Raw genomic sequence first — 18,390 nt, 5'->3', positions numbered from 1 at the left:
GCAGAAGGGTCCCAGGTTCAATCATCAGCATCTTCAGATAGGGCTGGGAGAGATCCGTCTCTGTAACTGTGGAGAGCCAGTGGCAGCCAGTGTAGCAGGCAATAGTGGGAAGACAGGCGAACTAATATCAGTGTACTGGAAGAACCAAAGGTCACCAGTGTTGAAGCAATGATTCTTCAACATCAACTTCATTGGACTGATCATGTTGTGTGGATGCCTGATTAGTCTTCCAAAGCAACTACTCTATTCCGCACTTAAAAATGGAAAGCATAATGCTGGTGCTCAACAAAAGCGATTTAAAGACTGTCTCAAGGCAAATTTTTTAAATGTAGTATAAACACCAATAATTGGGAAACACTTGCCTTGTTAGCGCTCCAACTGTAGAACAGCCTTTACCAAAGGTGTCATGGGCTTTGAAGACGCTCGAACTCAGGAAGGAAGGGAGAGATGTGCTAAGAGGAAGGCACGTTGGGCAAATCCACACCGTGATCAGCTCCCGCCCGGTAACCAATGTCCCCACTGTGGAAGGACGTGTGGATGATCCAGAATTGGCCTCCACAGTCACTTATGGACTCATTGTTAAAACCGTATTTATGGAAGACAATTTTACTAGGCTACGAGTGATCACCAAAGAAGAAGAGAGATAGATGGACCAAAAGTCTGACTCTGTATAAGGCTGACCAACATTTTGTGCCGGTATTGATTTGAGGCCATTAGGAAAGACATCACCTCTCCAGAGTAACTGAGAAAGAAGGTGGGATTTTATTTTATTTTATTTAAAACATATTTGCCATCCCTTTCCTCCAAAGAGCTCAAAATGGCTGGCAACAAAGTTAAAACATCCCTTACAAGTTGACGCTAAAGCTGCAGCAGGAAATAAAATACAGCTACTACTACTCTTATTGCCAAATAAGAGCAGGAAAATAAAAAGTGCCCCCACCCCACCCCCTTAACATGGGAGAGAGATTGTCTCTGTATATGAGGGATCCATTCTTAGCTGCAGTGACTAAATAAGATTTTGCTAGAGATTGCCCTTTATGATTTTGTCTACGCCTTTTTTAAAAAAATAAATAAATTGCAGCTAAGCAAGTGGCCACCAGCAAATCTTGTGGGAAATGCATTCCATAATTTTGTGGTTTCCAAAAATTCCCTTTCGTCAGTCTTGAACTTGCTGCCAAGGAATCTTGGTGTGAAAATCCAGCTGTTTTTTTGAGACAGAGAATAATTTCTCTCTGTACACATCTTTATAAACTGCACTTTCATTTTAAAAGCACAGGCATATTGGGCTTTCCCCCACAGGGAAATGTCAGGGTGCCTATCTGCACCCCACGACTCCAAGCAGAATTCTCAGGGAATTCCAGAAATGGTGAGGGAAATAGGTGTCTCCCAACAATTCTCAACACCCTTCACAAACTACATTTCCCAGGATCCTTTGGGGAAAGCCGTGACTGTTCAAAGCACAGTGGTACCTCGGGTTACATACGCTTCAGGTTACATACGCTTCAGGTTACAGATTCTGCTAACCCAGAAATAGTACCTCGGGTTAAGAACTTTGCTTCAGGATGAGAACAGAAATTGCGCAGCGGCTGGGGGAGGCCCCATTAGCTAAAGTAGTGCTTCAGGTTAAGAACAGTTTCAGGTAAAGAACGGACCTCCGGAACGAATTAAGTACTTAACCCGAGGTACCACTGTAGTATGATACATTGCAGATGGGGCCTTGGTCATGCTTAGAACATAACCATTGGACTCAGTGGGATTTGTTGTTGCAAGGCTGCAGAAGGTTTTTCACCCCAAGGGCCACATTTGCTTCTGGGCAATCGTCCTATACACCCACCCGTCTCTAACCTCCATCCAAGTAAGCAAGAAGCATTATTAGACTGCGAGGACACATTCCAAAACACAGGCAAAAACACTCACGGCCCGAAGCAGGGTTGATGAGAGGGTGCAGCCTGGAAAGAGCCCCAAAGGCTACCCAGAGGCCTGCTAGGGCTGCATTTTGCCCCTGGGTCTGAGGTTCCCCACTCCTGTGTTAGTGGATTGTGGATCAGGTTTTCGTGGAGGGTTAAATAAAACAGTGGCTCCCACTGTCCAAATTTGCTTGGCACGGTGACCCATCATTCTATTATCACATGAATTTGGGACTTTTAGTCTTCAGCAGCTGTCAGTTTCATGCATCTTAAATGTAAGTTTGCCTATTTATAACCATTACCCAAGGCATCCGAATTTACTTAACGCCTCTATTAAAGTAGAATTCGTTGAACTATTTATAGTACTTAGAAAGTTATTAACAGTTTTTAATGGGAATGTAAGAATACCACTCTTCTAATTGCAAGATATTGCTTCCTAAGTTATAAAAATCTGGTCCAAAAAATATGGTTATACAAGTGGTGTTAAATATAACAAACTGAATATTCAAAATAGTTTTTCCACAATAAAGCCAATTTGGGCAAGTGTTAGCGGGATGGCTGAGCTTGCTTTTTGGCAATGTGTAGGGTTTGATGGTTGTCAGGCATAGCCTCAGATCATTATTGATACATAGCCTTTTATTTCATCTTCATAGCAGTCTCTGCAGAAAAACCTGCTTCTCAAAAATCTGTACCACCAAATGAAAGCACAAGCATTTCTTAAGCCACAAGCTCAGGCTACTCAATAGTAACTAAGTTCTCTCTGTGTGTGTATGTGTGTAAAAAGAAGCCAAAATTCAGAAAACCTCACTTCCAAAAAGAATTGTCTTTGAAGGTCAAATCACATGGCTATTTGATAACCTGTTCCTTTTGAACAGATAAAAACAACTTTGTGGCATCAGCTGCAAATGGGTTTTCCACCCACTCAAGCATCTCTGTTTCTTCAGCAGAAAGGTTGTGGACAAATTCTGACTAAGCAGTTCCCAAGTGTTAACACAAGCGTTTTCTACATTTGGTTACAAGTGTCAACACAGCATTATAATATGACAACAAATCAAAAAGTTCTAAGAGGTAATATCATGCAAGTTGAGGATGAAAAGCAAGAATTGTTGGGGGTTTATTTATGTAGCCTGTCTGCTACTTGCCCAGGCTTCGAGACCCATAGGCTGGAACTAAAACTTCGCCTCCTTCCCCTTCCCTGATTATAAGATCGGTGGAGGGTGCCTTGGTAGTTCCATGACCCTCAGACGCAAGGGTTGTGGCAGCCCAGCAGAGTGCATTCATTGAAGGGATCCAAAGGGTCATCTAGTCCAACCCCTGCAATGGAGGAATCTCAACTAAAGCATCCATGGCAGATTGCTATCCAACCTCTGCTTAAAAACCTCCAAGGAAGGAGAGCCCACCACCTTCCAAGGTAGTCCATTCTACTGTCGAACAGCTCTTAGCATCAGAAAGTTCTTCCTGATGTTTAGTCGGAGTCTCCTTTCTTGTAACTTGAAGCCATTGGTTTGGGTCCTACCCTCCAGAGTAGGAGAAAACAAGCTTATTCCATCTTCCACGTTACAGCCCTTTTAGACATTTGAAGATGGCGATCATATCTCCTCTCACTCTCCTCTTTTCCAGGCTAAACATACCCAACTACCTCAACCCTTTCTCATAAGCCTTGGTTCATCTTGATCATCTTGGTCACACATTCTAGCTTGCCAATATTCTTCTTAAATTGTGTCACCCCAAACTGGACACAGTACTCCAGGTGTGGTCTGACCAAGGCAGAATAGATTACTGCTATTACTTCCCCTGATCTGGACACTCTATTTCTGTTGATGCAACCTGGAATAGCATTAGGTTTTCTTTTTTGCTGCCGCATCAATGAGTGCTAGTAGGGACAGGAGGCAGCCAGCACAGGGCTTACATTTCCAGCTGTATAAACTGAAGGAAGCAGAAGTGCATCAAACAGCCTTTTAGAACCCGCAGCTGTACAGAAGCACAGCTGGATTTCAGAATTAAAGAACTACATATGGAAAGCAGGATGAAGGCACTTCTGCTACAAACTTGGTGGGTGGGTGGGTGGGTGGGAAGGCTCGTATTAATACATTGGGCTGCAGAACTTTAAAGACTAAGGATGACTCCTAGAAAGTAACCAGGGGAATGTGGGTTGTTACAAGTTTGAAGTCTGAAATACGTTTGTGTTTGTATTGCTTCTCCTTAAAGCACCTTGAAGTCTAATCTTGTACAGATGCCACTAATGTGAGAGGTTGCTAATCTTTTCACTAAGCCACTGTTTCATATTTTTCCTTGCTACTCATATTATACCTTGCAGATTTGTACCGCAGTTTGGAGAATGAATGTTCAATGAATGGTGATCATTTGACACAAAATTTTGTGAATAAGAACATAATACATAAGGAGAGCCCTGCTGGATCAGACTAAAAAACCCCCCCACCTAGTCCAGCAGCCTGTTCTCGCAACTTGCTGAAAATTCAAAAAATTAACTTTCTTTTTCATACGTGATAGTAACGTAACTAAGGAAAAAGACAAGCATATGAAATTTTTCAGTAGCACATTCCACTGCATCTTTTATTACTATTGGTGTATGTGAAGGCATCTTTACAATCCGAATGTGAACAATTTCTTACAGGTTAGGAGCAGCAAGAATTCTCTGTGCAAAAAAGTGGAGACAACCTACTACCCTCTCTATTAAAGTAGGAGAACTTGTTACAATGGCTAGGTTAACTCATTATCTTAGAACAGATAGGTAGCCGTGTTGGTCTGCCATAGTCAAAATAAAAAAATTCCTTCCAGTAGCACCTTAAAGACCAACTAAGTTAGTTCTTGGTATGAGTTTTCGTGTGCATGCACACTTATTCAGATACACTGAAACAGAAGTTGCCAGATCCTTCTTATATAGAAGGATCTGGCAACTTCTGTTTCAGTGTATCTGAATAAGTGTGCATGCACACGAAAGCTCATACCAAGAACTAACTTAGTTGGTCTTTAAGGTGCTACTGGAAGGAATTTTTTTATTTTCATTATCTTAGAAGTAAGGGAGGCAAACAAAGACAACATCATCTTATGAATAGATGGATAGACTTCATTTCTTATTGTAGCAGGAGGTGGGTCTCAGGCACAAGGCTGTTGAGTTACAGTATTTTAATATGTAATCAGAGGTTGAAACTTTATTACGATTTATAAAACATTTATGAGAATTGTATAACATAGAATAAGCCAATCCATCAGAATAGGAGAAAGAATACTTGTAATTTTGTCACATAGCCGTCATGGGTAGCAGCTACTGATCACTTTATTCTCCATGTCCACAAGCTCAGAAATATACCAGTGAATTTACGGTAAGTCACTTATACATGAGAGTCAACATTTACTTCTGTGTTCTTAAGGTAGGGAAATAAACACCCTCCCACCAGATGTCAAAGAGAAAAACAACTCCCAGATTTTTAGAAGGCATCTGAAGGCAGCTCTGTTTAGGGAAGCTTTTAATGTTTAATAGAGTATTGTATTGTATTGTATTGTGCTGTATTGTATTGTGTTGTAATATTCTGTTGGAAGCCGCCCAGGGTAGCTGTGGAAACCCAGCCAGATGGGTGGGGTATAAATAAATAAATATAATAATATTCAAAAGTGTCTGAAAATAGTAATCCAAGATTACTGTAATTACAGTAATCACTGTTTATATGTCACCAAATTCTAGCCATTCACTGCAGAGCACACATGTACATAAATGTATTTTCATAAAATCCGAATTTAAATGTATATTCAAACTCAGATTTCATGAAAATACTTATTTGTTTAGGCAAACTGTTTTCCTTTGCAGGACTTTCTATTTAACTACGTTTGAAGGAGCAGTAACTTTGGTTTGTCTCTTTCAGGGAGCAGGCGACAGCTTTGTGGGGGCACTGGCTTTCTACCTGGCTTACTATCCCAACCTGCCTCTAGAAGAAATGCTGCGGAACAGTAATTTCATTGCGATGATTAGTGTCCAAGCAACAGGGACACAGGCTTCCTATCCCTATAGAAAGGACTTGCCCCAAGACCTATTCTAACCTGCCCACTGCACTGTCACAATGGTGGTCCACTAATTTTCAATTTGTAAGATAATGTATAATTTCAACAATTTCTACATATATCTGAAAGGAGACAACTGTATCGAACACATTCTTATATGTAGGTCCTGGCCCCTAATAAGGTGTGCAGGGTACCATTCACTGCAGGGTCTTTCCAGGACGCTGTGAAATACTTGACTTCAGATCTGTGAATGAGACACTCCCATTCCTCAGTTAAGGGATGTGAAGAGATGCAGTTTGGTTTGATGTTGTTATGATGCCTTAATTATAATAAATGTTTCACAAAATAATTTCTGAAGTTGTGATCTCAAAATGGCAAGTTTTTTTTTTAAGACTAAAACTTCTTAGGTAACCGAATTTTCTTTGTTGGAAAACACAGCTGATAAATTTAGAAACAATGTTGTTCAGTGTTTACACTGGACCTGCTAGCACAACAAATACTTAACGAAAGGCTAGCTGACCAGGCAATGGAGTATTGTAGCAGCTCGCTCTGTCTGTCAAGTATATATATATATATTTGGAATGGCTGCTTTAGGCAAAATTAATTAGCTGTTCCAAAAAAAGCCTTCAATGAAGTTGAATTTAATAGTGGTTTCACTGGAAACATTTTCAAGTATGACAAGATGCTGGGATGTAATTATGTACCCAGTAAGCTGTAGCTGTAAAGGAACATCCCCTTGAAGTTGGCTGCTGATTATTTGTGTGCCTTCTGTGGTTGGATGCCTAAGAAAACTTTGGAAACTGTTCGACTAAGGTCCTACTAGAAGTTTTAATATTATTGCTATGTGAAACAAGCATTTCAAGACTGCAGGCAGTTCCACAGTGGTGTTGAAATGAAACACACAGAGACAAGGGAATTTTATTTTTATTTTTATAAATTGAGAGCTGTAAAATTAACTATAAATATGTTGCTGCTTAAGATGATCCATGGCTAGACACAAAAAACTTTCTTTTTCTACATTGTTCTCTTTCACAATGGTCTTCAAATTACAGGAGACAGCCATCTCAGTCCATTTCCTCTCCTTTCTGAGAACACTATGGGGCTAGCATTTCCTCCTATGAGTGTGCCTTGTGTATGAATCAATCATTTTTGCCTGTTGTTGTCTACAGGGAACGGACCTTTTTCAGCTCTTTGAAGAGGACACGCTGTTTAACTATAGACAGAAAATGAAAGAAAGTTAGTTTAGGTTTTGAAAAGGCTTTATCAAACCTACATACCTAACCACTGACCAGCTCAGTCATGTGTATCTTGCCATGTATCTTGCTTTTTTGGAAGCATGAATAATCAACACCACAGTTTACAAAAACAGCAGCAGAGCAGTCACAAATACAGGTGTGTATCTGTTCTTATGAATTAGAACACTGCATGGGGGAAAAACAGAATTTTACTATTGTCTCCTTTTAAAACAAGGAAGAAAACATAGTCTCTGTTTACAATTCTAGTCCAGTTTACATCACTGACGTACTTGGGGCTGCCTCTTAAAATGGTTTGGAAGCTTCAGCTGGTGCAAAATTTGAAGGCCAAGTTGCTCACCAGAACAAGACGGTTTGAGAATATAATGCCAATCCTGGCTGCCAATTAGTTTCTGGGCCCAATTCAAAGTGCTGGTGCTATAAAACCTTACATAGTTCAAGACCTCAATCCCTGAGCCTCTCCCCATATTAACAGACCCAGACCTGCAGTCGTCATCCGAGGCCCTTCTCTATGTCCCCCATCCCTGAGAGGTTCGGTGGATGAAAATACAAGAATGGGTCCTTTTTCTGGTGGCTCCCCGTCTGTAGTATGCTCTCCCCCCCCCCCCCGAGGTTCACCTGGTGCCATCATTACATGTCTTTAGGTGCCAGGCAAAAACATTCCTCTTTAAGCCTTTGGACATTAAATAATCTATGGCTTGTTAAATATGGGAGGACCGTTATTATGATTCTTTAATTTTTATGTTGTGTATTGTTATGCTCTGTATTATTATTATTTTATTATGCTGCGTAAATTATGTTCTTAATGTTGTACACTGCCCAGGGATCTTCGCATAAAGGGTGGTATGTAAATTAATAATAATAACTTCTAAAATAGCTTTTTCAATTGCCTTATATAAGCAATGAGACCTGCAGTTCGTTCTAGCTAAATATACTCACATCATCTTCCTATTCATCTTTAATGTGCATGTTCCTAACTCTCTAAATACTGAGTCTAATATAGCAGGGCAGGGGCAGTTGCACAACGAGCAAGGCAGATGACCAGCTCCTGAATTTCTACTTACAAAGCTGATCAATACTGTCTACTGTTAATATTTTAACTCATTTGGATTATGTCACTGAAAATCTCTCCCAGCACCACAGCATCTTCCTGACTGTGATAGTGAAATGAATACATTTTAACATGTCATTGCAATGTCTAAATATGTGTATTTACATGTTCCTGGACTTATCACATAGACACGTGCATCATTAGAAAAAAGAATAACAATGGGAAAGACGAGCTTCCAGGCGCACTTAAGGCCACTGTGTGGCTTTTAAGCTAGTAAATAAGCTGCTGAATTGGCCAGTTTGCTTTTTAGCCAATAAATAAGCTGGTGAATTCAAGTGTTCTAGACTCTTCTGTATGCTCTTTTATTAAGTAAAAGCTAAAATCCTTGCAGTTTTTACAGCTTCCCTAGAGAAAAAAGGGAAGCTATTGCACCAATCACTTAAAACTGAAGAATAAAAACATTTTTTACATTTGAAAAAGCATCCTCTAAAAGCAAGCTACTATTTCATATAAAATTTAACTTTTACCTTTGGTTAAAAAGACTAAAAATTACCGTATTTTTCTCTCTATAACACGCACCCGGCCATAACACGCACATAATTTTTAGAGGAGGAAAATCCATAGGCATGCCACCCGTAGGCATTCCCTCCATAACACGCACAGACATTTCCCCTTACTTTTTAGGAGGAAAAAAGTGAGTGTTATGGTGCAAAAAATACGGTAATATAATTTTCATTTCAAGCCATCTTATAAAGCAGCACTAGAGTTCACGCAGCTGGGAACAGGTCTTGATTTCATCCACTGTTATGTGCCACTCCACACTCTGCCACTGTCATCCTATACAGTTCAGAGATTTTTTAAGAAAACACTGTGACCCACTGTTCCTTCTAAAACTGCCAGGATATTTCAAGGATGAATGTTTGGAATACAATTTGAATATGCATATTATTCACATTCAATAAGTGGTTAAGATAAAAATTTTATACCCCTTGTAAAGCATCCCCCAACTTCTTACCTATAGGATCGTATTTCAATTTAACTAACTTTTCTTCAAGTCGGCCTCTTTTCATGTTGAAAGCAAAACCTGTTCCTGCTTCACTCAACATCCGCACAAGGATATACCTAGAACGATAAACAAAAAGTGGAACTACTGCCTGCCATTTATTCTTACTGCTTTACCTTAATTCATAATATAATTTCTAGAGGCATGATTAATAATTTTAGTTTATTTACTAAGTTTAGATAAAGTTACATGTTGCCAAAACTTCACTGTAATTATATTTGCAAAAGATTTTGTCTAATAAACTGTAAACTACAATTAGTGCTATAAATATTAAAGATAACAATTCCTCTATTTCATTGCTCATTACACTAAAACAAAACGAAAACAGCATTTGAAAAACACACACAACAGCTGTGCTTTCTAAAAAAGATGACCACATGGCTAAGCCCCTTGTTGGCATACATCAGACTTGAGAGACAATGGAGTGCACCTCTAGGAATGAAGTCAGATCACTGGAGAATCATAGCGCCTGCTGTAGCTGCAGAGATAGGTACACTCTTAACAGAGCAATCCTTTGTATGTCTATTCAAAAATAAGTCCCATTTACTTCAATGGGGCTTTCTCACAGGTAAGTGTGTAAAACATTGCAGACCTAATCTTCTGAACCAGAAATGATTTTTCACCATCCAACAGATGGGTGGTTGTTATTAAGTCCCTTTATTTGGATACTGTTGAGGCTGAGGTCAGTTTCTTCCCTTAAAACCTGTCTTTAAGTATGCATTTTAGTAATTTAATTAAACTACTAAAATTAGAGGGATATTTTCAGAGCTGCAGGGGCTTAGCAATAGCTCCACTGAAGGCTGATTTTTTCAAACTCTACAAGACTGTTTAACTTCTCCCCATCATCCCCACCTATTAGCAATTTGTATGCAAGGGTTTGTGCCCTCCAAAAATAAAAGCAACTTTAGTATCACTCCTTCCAGAAGGAGGGAATCTTCCCTTGAATTTACCCAGCAGCTTAAGTGGTAAGAGTTCTGCAGCAGTACTCATGATCTACCATATATAGTTTCACAGCAGAGCTCTCTATAGGCCTGAACCACTGGTATAACAAACGAAGCATAACTTAAGCATTTAGTCTTCGAACAGAGTCAAAAATCGAACAGAGAGTAGCCCTAAACTGTTCTTGAAGTCATTACTCCAAATTTTAATTTGATGATGTGGCAATAATGGTAAAAACTATTAATGTGTTTTTGGAAGTTACTTCAGATTAAATTTCAATTGGGGAATAGAAACCCAAGACAGCACTGCCATTATTTATTTCATGAAATATATATACTGCTGAACTGTAAAAAACACAACCTCAAAGCGGTTGAAACATGGAAAAGAGTGCTTCTATGAGTGCCAGGTTGTCTTGAACCATTTGAAAGACTCACTGCATAGTGCAATCAAACTATACAGTCATACCTTGGAAGTCAAACGCCTTGCAAGATGAACGTTTTAGCTCCCAAATGCCACAAACCTGGAAGTGATTGTTCCAGTGTGCAAATATTCTTTAGAACCCGAACATCCGTCACAGCTTCCGATTGGCCGCAGGAGCTTCCTGAAGCCAATTGGAAGCCATGCCTTGGTTTCTGAACATTTTAGAAGACAGATGGACTTCCGGAACGGATTCCGTACAACTTCCGAGATATGACTGTACTTAATTTTAAAGCTGAACTAGACTTGTCTCTGATCCATGAAATCCTGTTTTTCAGAGTCGTGAGTACCACTCCCAATTCACAGAGCTGCATCCTATTAACAGGGCAATCCTATCAGAAGGAAGTCCTAGTGTTCAATGGGACTTACTCAGGTAAATTGTGTTAGGATTTTACCCCAAGTCATGGTCAGTGTAGACCCACTGAAATCAATAGGCATGACTAAGTTTACAAATTTCAATGGGCCAACTCTTGAGTATGACTTAAACAGATACAACTCATACTTTACTACAGTAGCATTCTGTGTTTCTCTCTTCAGGCTTCAAGATTTCACTGCATATTCCTCATGAGTCCATTGTCACTATTACTCACAAGTGAACAGTACCTTGCTCAAACAATTCAAAGCCCAAATATCTTGCTACAATAGGTACTTGCCTAACTAGCCAATATGTTTAACAAAATCATTTGCACGCAACATTGTTACTGAGTTATTAAACAACACTATCAGGCTATATCAGGCCCCAATTCCTCATACACATTGCTCACATGAAATCTTCTGTGGACAAGTCCTTTCCAGTTGTAGAAGAATGGCAGTGACACGTCTACAGATAAGCAAGAGTCTACTGCAGAAAATCCACAATCTCCATAGACAAAAGCACCAAGACCGCACTGGGACACTAAGCAAAACAACCATAGTAGTAGGGAGTTTTCACTTACTTTGATTTGCTCTTGGCCACTGGTTTTGCAGAACAGGAAAGAAAAAGAGAAATTATTTTACCATCATGTTTCTTATCAAAATTATACTTGCTGAGAAATTGTTTTATTATTTAAATGAATTTCTAAATGCAGAAAGATACACCAAACTACTGTTTAATTGTTTGTGTAAGTGTTTTTCCATCTGAAGCAGATGGGTCAGAAAGCTGGAACAGAAGCTGGGTTCCAAAGCTCTAAATCCTCAATCAGCATGGACAGGGGCCAAGGATAACAAGTTGTAGCCCAACATCTGGACAGCCACAGGTTCCCCCATCCCTCTTCTAAAGCAATAGGGCTATGAAATTCTAATTCTTTTCACTGAGGAGGTTCATCGATGGCACTGCAACACCTATTAAGAGTAAATATTTCATTCTACCACACAGCTTTGCTTCAGACCTTCCCCAATTTATGCCTTGTCTTCGTTAATCTCTTATTCTATCTTCTAACACAATTCACTGGAAAGAGTCCCTGTTTGCCTGCTAAAATATATACTTTTCAGTAGGCATATTAACTTTCTATTTATTTATTTTTATTGCATTTATATCCCACCTTTTCTCCAATGAGCCCAAGGTAATATACATGGTCCTCCCCCTCATTTAATCCCCACAACAACCCTGTGAAGCAGGTTGGGCTGAAAGACAGTGACACTAAGAGGCATGCTCTGCATTCATAATACTTCCATCTATCCCAAAACAAAATCCTGATGTGGAAAACGAACTGCAGCAAGCTGTCATTCAATGGATAACATGAATAAAACCTATTTTCTCTAGTTGTGAAAACCACAGGGAAATGATGGAAATTAGTGCTATGTAGATCAATCTTATTTTTTTTCCAACTGCTGGTGAATGAGGCTAAAGGGCTCTAGGCACACTTAAATTCTTAGGTATGGCCTAAAAAACACACCATGTGAACATGAAAATGTGTAGGTCAGTAAAACTCACCAAGGAGCTAGTGTTGGCCATGGTTCCCTGGCAAAGCATGCTCAATGGCAAACTTGGGTTTTCCTTTTTATAACGCCTAATGGACTTAACTGTCAGGGGTCCTTTACCTTCACTGCGATATTTAGAAGAAACTGCATGCTGCCCATCTGAGTGAGCAATACAGCGTTCTTCAAAGAACGCCGGCCGTCTGTGTCAGCATCTTGCTTACAGACTTTTGCCTTGATGTGTATAGTACAGTACATTATTATTGCGTATACCATAGCTACCTTTTTAAAATACAGGGAGCTCGAGTGCTGCATTTGGGTGATAATGTTAATTAGGTTGGGGGGCCATGTTCAAATCCCCACTCGGGTGAGTCAGCCACCGATTAATTCTCAGCCTAACCTTCCCCGTTGGACTGTCATGAGGATAAAATGGGAAGGAGGGAAAAGAGAGGGAGCGGGAGAGAACCACACAAGCTGTTTGGAGGAAAGGCAGGGGAAAGCATTTAACGGAAGACGAAGGTGCTTTTCGGGGAAAAGTAATACAAGGGGTCGCATCGAGCTGCCCTGTTTCATCGTCAAGTGACCTTGGATCAAGTGTCACAGGCGAAGTGACCCCTGCGAAGTACAGTGGTACCTCAGGTTAACTACCGAATTTGTTCCTGAGGTCCGTACTTAACCTGAAACACCACTTTAGCTAATGGGGCCTCCTGCTGCCGCCGCGCGATTTCTGTTCTCATCCTGAAGCAAAGTTCTTAATCTGAGGTACTATTTCTGGGTTAGCGGAGTCTGTAACCTGAAGCGTCTGTAACCTGAGGTACCACTGTACTGAAAAGGTAAGGAAGTCTCACTGTGAGGAACTACAAGCCCCGGCCACCCAACCCTTCTCCATCCCAGTAGCGGCGCTTTCTGTAACCAGATACCCCCGGGAACCATGGCGCCTCGGCCCAGGCCCATCCATCCCGGGGGCGCGGCAGGCAGCCGTTTCCCCAAAGGGCCCTTCCGCCTTTCCCCGCCGCCTCCCCCGCCCACTCACAATTGGCCACGGTCAGAAACATGGCGGCGGCAGCAACAACGACAGCCGGGCTCCGCCGCCCACGAAGGCTTAGCCAGCCGTCCGCCTCAAAGCGACCGCCACCCTTTAGCGCTTCCGGGGCGTGCTCGTTTCCACTTCCGGGTCCCAAGCCACCGCCCGGCTCACCCTGAGGCGGGGAAACGAAAGGGCTCGATGAAGCTCCTCCTCCTTGCTTCCCATTGGCGCGCGCTCCGGCGTTGGCCCCGCCCCTAAGTTTCCTCTTCTTGCTTTCTAGGGCCCGTTCCCGCCTCCTTCACGACGTTGTCGCTTTACGGCTCTTCCGGACAAATTGTGTCCGCAGTTCACTTTGAGGGTCTCCAAACAGCCTCTGTGTTGAGCAGTATAAATAGTGTAATCTTTGTATGTTTTGAGTAAATGACCGTCCAGATTAGCTTGTGTCGAAGGCAGGGGATTGCAGACCTTTGTATTGCGACGCCCCAGTCATTTGTCTTCCATCTGCATAGAACTGCATTGTCCACAGTTGAGGATGATGAACGGTTTCCTAAATTGTCTCTCCTTTTTATCTCATGGTCGGACCGTCATCCGCCTTGCTAAGACTTCCCTGCCTCACTCACCTTTAGGGTTGCATAAACCCAGAGTGGGGTTGCATCTGTCCTTGAGAATTGTAAAAAGGTAAAGGGACCCCTGACCATTAGGTCCAGTCGTGACCGACTCTGGGGTTGTGGCACTCATCTCGCTTTACTGGCCGAGGGAGCCAGCGTACATCTTCCGGGTCATGTGGCAAGCATGACTAAGCCACTTCTGGCGAACCAGAGCAGTGCACGGAAACGCTGTTTACCTTCCCGCCGGAGCAGTACCTAATTATCTACTTGCACTTTGACGTGCTTTCGAACTGCTAGGTTGGCAGGAGCAGGGACTGAGCAATGGGAGCTCACCCCGTCACAGGGATTTGAACCACCAACCTTCTGATCGGCAAGTCCTAGGCTGTGTGGTTTAACCCACAGTGCCACCCGTGTCCCTTGAGTATTGCAGAAGCACCTAAAAATAGGGATAATAAATAGCCATGCCATACCATACAAGAACTGCATTTCCCAGGCAGGCGCTAACAATGGGAGGAGGGAAACATGTGGCTTGAAGCCTGTGGAAGCATGTCTGCTGTTGTAACTCAGCCTTTAACAATTATTATTATTTGGCCAGAATGAGAGGCTGGCAGATGAAGTTGTTGAAAATGCCAGTGCCCGTTTCTCTGCTTTGACCTACACACTTTTTAACTGATTTCCTTCTGTGGTTTTCCACTGCTGGTGATACACACAAGATCCGTACACCCTTCCAACTTGTACTGGAAAGCACAGCTTCTCCACATCAGAGACTCAGATCTTTGGGCAGATTGAGGCCCAAAGAGAGGCAGGATCACGCAAGGAACTATCAATCCAGACAAAGAGAATGAAATCTGCCCCTCAGACTGCAGCAGAGAGAGAGATGGGAAGTCTGTCACGTTGCTGGTTCTTTGGAGACACCAGCTTCATCAGGCTTCTCTTCTCCCTCAACTCAGTCCATTCCTGTTAGTTGTTGTTAGTATAAATTTATATTATTACTTTGTTTATACCTTTTATTGAATTTTAAACCTATACCACACTTTGACCAAAATAACCCCTGGCATACAGCAGAATATTACATCACAAAAATTCAGCCCCGAGAAGGTCAGCATGCAGAAAAGAGAAATGTTCAAAGCAACCAAAAAAATGAATGTCTTCAAGAATCCAGGATTGTCCTCCTTGTTCATAGAGGTAATAAAGCTATACCAGTGTATTTTAAATAGGTCTTTAGGTCTTTGTCTTTTTGTTAGGCACATTTTATTAGTAAATTTCTCAAACAAGAGCCAATTCCAATGTTTTATTGAGCCAGTAGTTAAATATATTCCTTTTAAGTCCTTCCAAGCTTTAGCTATCACCAGCCTAGCTGCCAGCAGGAGGTAACCAATATGAGGTTTAAATAAGATGTCTGATTTTTGCCCTTGGAACCTATTTATTAATGGATCTTGACAATCTTTTGTCCAGTGATATTTTAAACCTTCAAAAATAGACTAGGCCAAAGCTCCTCTATTCACTCTTCCTTATCCATTCAACAGCTGATTGGTGCGGTGAGGGGTGTCAGCCCCTCCCAGTGCTACTACACTTTGGTGGACTGAGATGTTACCTTCCCAAACCTCAGTAGATCTTTGGGTGTGTCAGCAGCTAGGAGTGGTATGTGGTTTTATTTTCCACATCGCACGCACCTGTCCTTTATGCCACTTTAGAAACATATGGCATATGTGTTTGTATTGTGGAGTTTAGAAATGCACAAAATATACTTTTGTCCAAATATCTGGCCTCTGTGTGTATTCCATGTCACCGCAGGATCAGAATGTGAGCAGGCAGCACAGCAATCAGCTCCCCAAAGCTGTCATTCTGTTCACACCAGGGAGTAAATTTCACTGAACTCAGTGGGTTTGCTTCTGCATAAACATGCTTAGAACTGGACCATAAGAAGCAGGATTTTCCCCCTTTTAAAACTTTCAAAAATATGCAAATGGATTGCTGCTCTTCTCCCTACAATACCATTTATCCCTAAACTCTTCCCAATCCCTATTACCTTTCCTTCTTGCCCTCTGCTGCTCTAATCTTTGACAGGTTTCAAGTAATTTGAAACCACATATTGGGAACTTTTAAAGTCATTATAATTAAATAGAGGCAAATGTGTTTCTTGTGCACATTTCTGAACACAGCACATGGCATCATAGACTGACATTTTTTTGTAGCCCCATAAGGGCATTTTGACTAGTGACAACGTGGATATAAAATTGACATTGACTAGAAGGTGCTTTTGACTTTAAAATTAAATGGTTCTCTTTTACATTTTAGCTTGCATTAACAACATTCACAAGCTGCAAAAGACACATGAGAGAAACTTAAAGGGCATTTTTTTAGTGCCAGTATGAGCTGTCTGCCAGTGGAATGGTCTCCCTCAAGAGGTGGTAGACTCTCCTTCCTTGGAAGTTTTTAAGCAGTGGTTGGATGGCCACCTGTCACTGATGCTTTACAAAAGCGCCCATAATTCTAAGAAGTTACTGAATGTTTGAAATGATTGATTGCTAGAAATTACTAAATACTTGGAGTCTTCTCTTGGGATCAAAGTTGTAATGCATGAAAAGGTTGTTGATGACCCATCAAAAGAAGATGTTTGTATCTGAGAGATGAAGGTTGCCAGGTTAACATGGGTGTGATGACACAAAGGAAAAATTTTGTCCCTCTGGAGAAGGGGACGAGCAGACAGAAGGGGAGGGGCTGTATTTGGCAAGGTGTTCTGGGAACAAGAAGGAAGAAGTAGGAGAACGCCATATTGCACCTGCTGGATGAGGTTGCACCAAGAGACCAGACTGGCTGCTGCTTAGGACCCAAGTTTGCTGAAACTATGAAGAGAGCACTGAGAGACCCTCTTGGGATGTAATGTTCTGTACCCCCTCCATTGAAGGCCTTAGGTGTAACAATCTGTAAAATAAGCCATATTTCTTACAGACACTGGTGTCCACTGTGCCTTGATTTCCCTATGGAAACACAACCCTGGGTGAGTGCCTGGAGCCCCTTGGAATCTTGCCACCACACAGCAGAGATTGCAGATGGCACTTTGGTCTAAACCACTGAGCCTCTTGGGCTTGCTGATTGGAAGGTTGGCGGTTTGAATCCTTGTGAATAGGTGAGCTCCCCTTGCTCTATCCCAGCTTTTGCCAACCTAGCAGTTCAAAAGCACACCAGTGCAAGTAGATCAATAGGTACCGCTGTGACGGGAAGGTAAATGGCATTTCCGTGAGCTCTGGCTTCCATCACGGTGTTCCATTGTGCCAGAAGCTGTTTAATCATGCTGGCCACATGACCCAGAAAATCTGTCTGCAGACAAACACCGGCTCCCTCAGCCTGAAAAGCGTGATGAGCGCCGCACCCCATAGTTGCCTTTGACTGAACCTAACCATCCAGGGGTCCTTTACCTTTACTTTATAATGCTGCTATGGCAGATTATTGTACAGACAATGGGAGATGGGTTATTTCTCTTCTTCCTTTCATGTTAGAGAAACGTAGTGTAGGAATTAATATTGATTCACCAGGCCTTTGAATGTTCTGCAGTTATCAATGCAACAAATATATGTCAGCTTGACATGCTGAAAGCACATTAATGAGGCCAAGAATGAATGCATAATAACAGCTAGTTAATGTGATATTATGTGGCATGAAAACAAATGGCTGACAGTAAAACCGAGTTCTGGAGTAACATGACATCCTCATTGGGAGTTGATTTGACAGGTCTGTTGGTGGCCCTGCTGATTTTGTTTTACATGTTCTGCCTTGTTTCCATTTCAGCTATATACAAGCAAAACTTATTATCAGTGTTCTGAACAGTCCTTTAGAAACCTATATCCATTGTGCCAAAAATAGGAACATGTTAAAGAGGAGAGGGAACATTTGGGGTGATCAGATAGTGCTGCCATTAGGATCCTTTTGTCTGATCCTCTTTCGTTGCCTCCTTTGGAGCAAAACCTGAAATGAGATCTGACTGCAGAATTTGTAGAATCTTAAAGCAACACTCAAGAGGGTTTAGTTCAGCCAAAAACTGCTTTGCATCTTAAGACATCATCAACCAGTTTCATTTTTTAAAACCATCTACCTGTCTGCAAAGAGTTGGTTATTTCACTACCTACCCTCCCCCATAGCAAAGAATGAATA

General features: G+C 41.5%; 2 protein-coding genes across 4 annotated transcripts in view; one reads left to right on the top strand and one right to left on the bottom strand.

Moving 5' to 3' along the window:
- The window catches only part of RBKS (ribokinase), a 70,891-nt gene extending 64,610 nt beyond the window's left edge, over positions 1-6,281 (top strand). For all 3 annotated transcript variants that reach the window (XM_083497212.1, XM_083497214.1, XM_083497215.1), the window contains exon 8: positions 5,789-6,281. In XM_083497212.1, the coding sequence (XP_083353338.1) occupies positions 5,789-5,962 (174 nt within the window). In that variant the 3' untranslated portion in view covers positions 5,963-6,281. The remainder of the gene's footprint in view (positions 1-5,788) is intronic.
- A 549-nt stretch (positions 6,282-6,830) lies between these two features.
- On the bottom strand, positions 6,831-13,658 carry MRPL33 (mitochondrial ribosomal protein L33; the record flags this gene model as incomplete). Its single annotated transcript, XM_083493934.1, has 4 exons — positions 6,831-7,137; positions 9,244-9,350; positions 11,643-11,661; positions 13,517-13,658. 4 exons carry the CDS (start codon positions 13,656-13,658, stop codon positions 7,088-7,090), a joined length of 318 nt encoding a protein of 105 aa, XP_083350060.1. The 3' UTR covers positions 6,831-7,087.
- Positions 13,659-18,390: the final 4,732 nt, after the last annotated feature.

Source organism: Podarcis liolepis (assembly GCF_965112155.1).
Source record: "Podarcis liolepis genome assembly, chromosome: 3".
NCBI lineage: Eukaryota > Metazoa > Chordata > Lepidosauria > Squamata > Lacertidae > Podarcis > Podarcis liolepis.
Note: the sequence above shows the minus strand (reverse complement) of the source record. Positions and strands in the feature narration are given on the sequence as shown.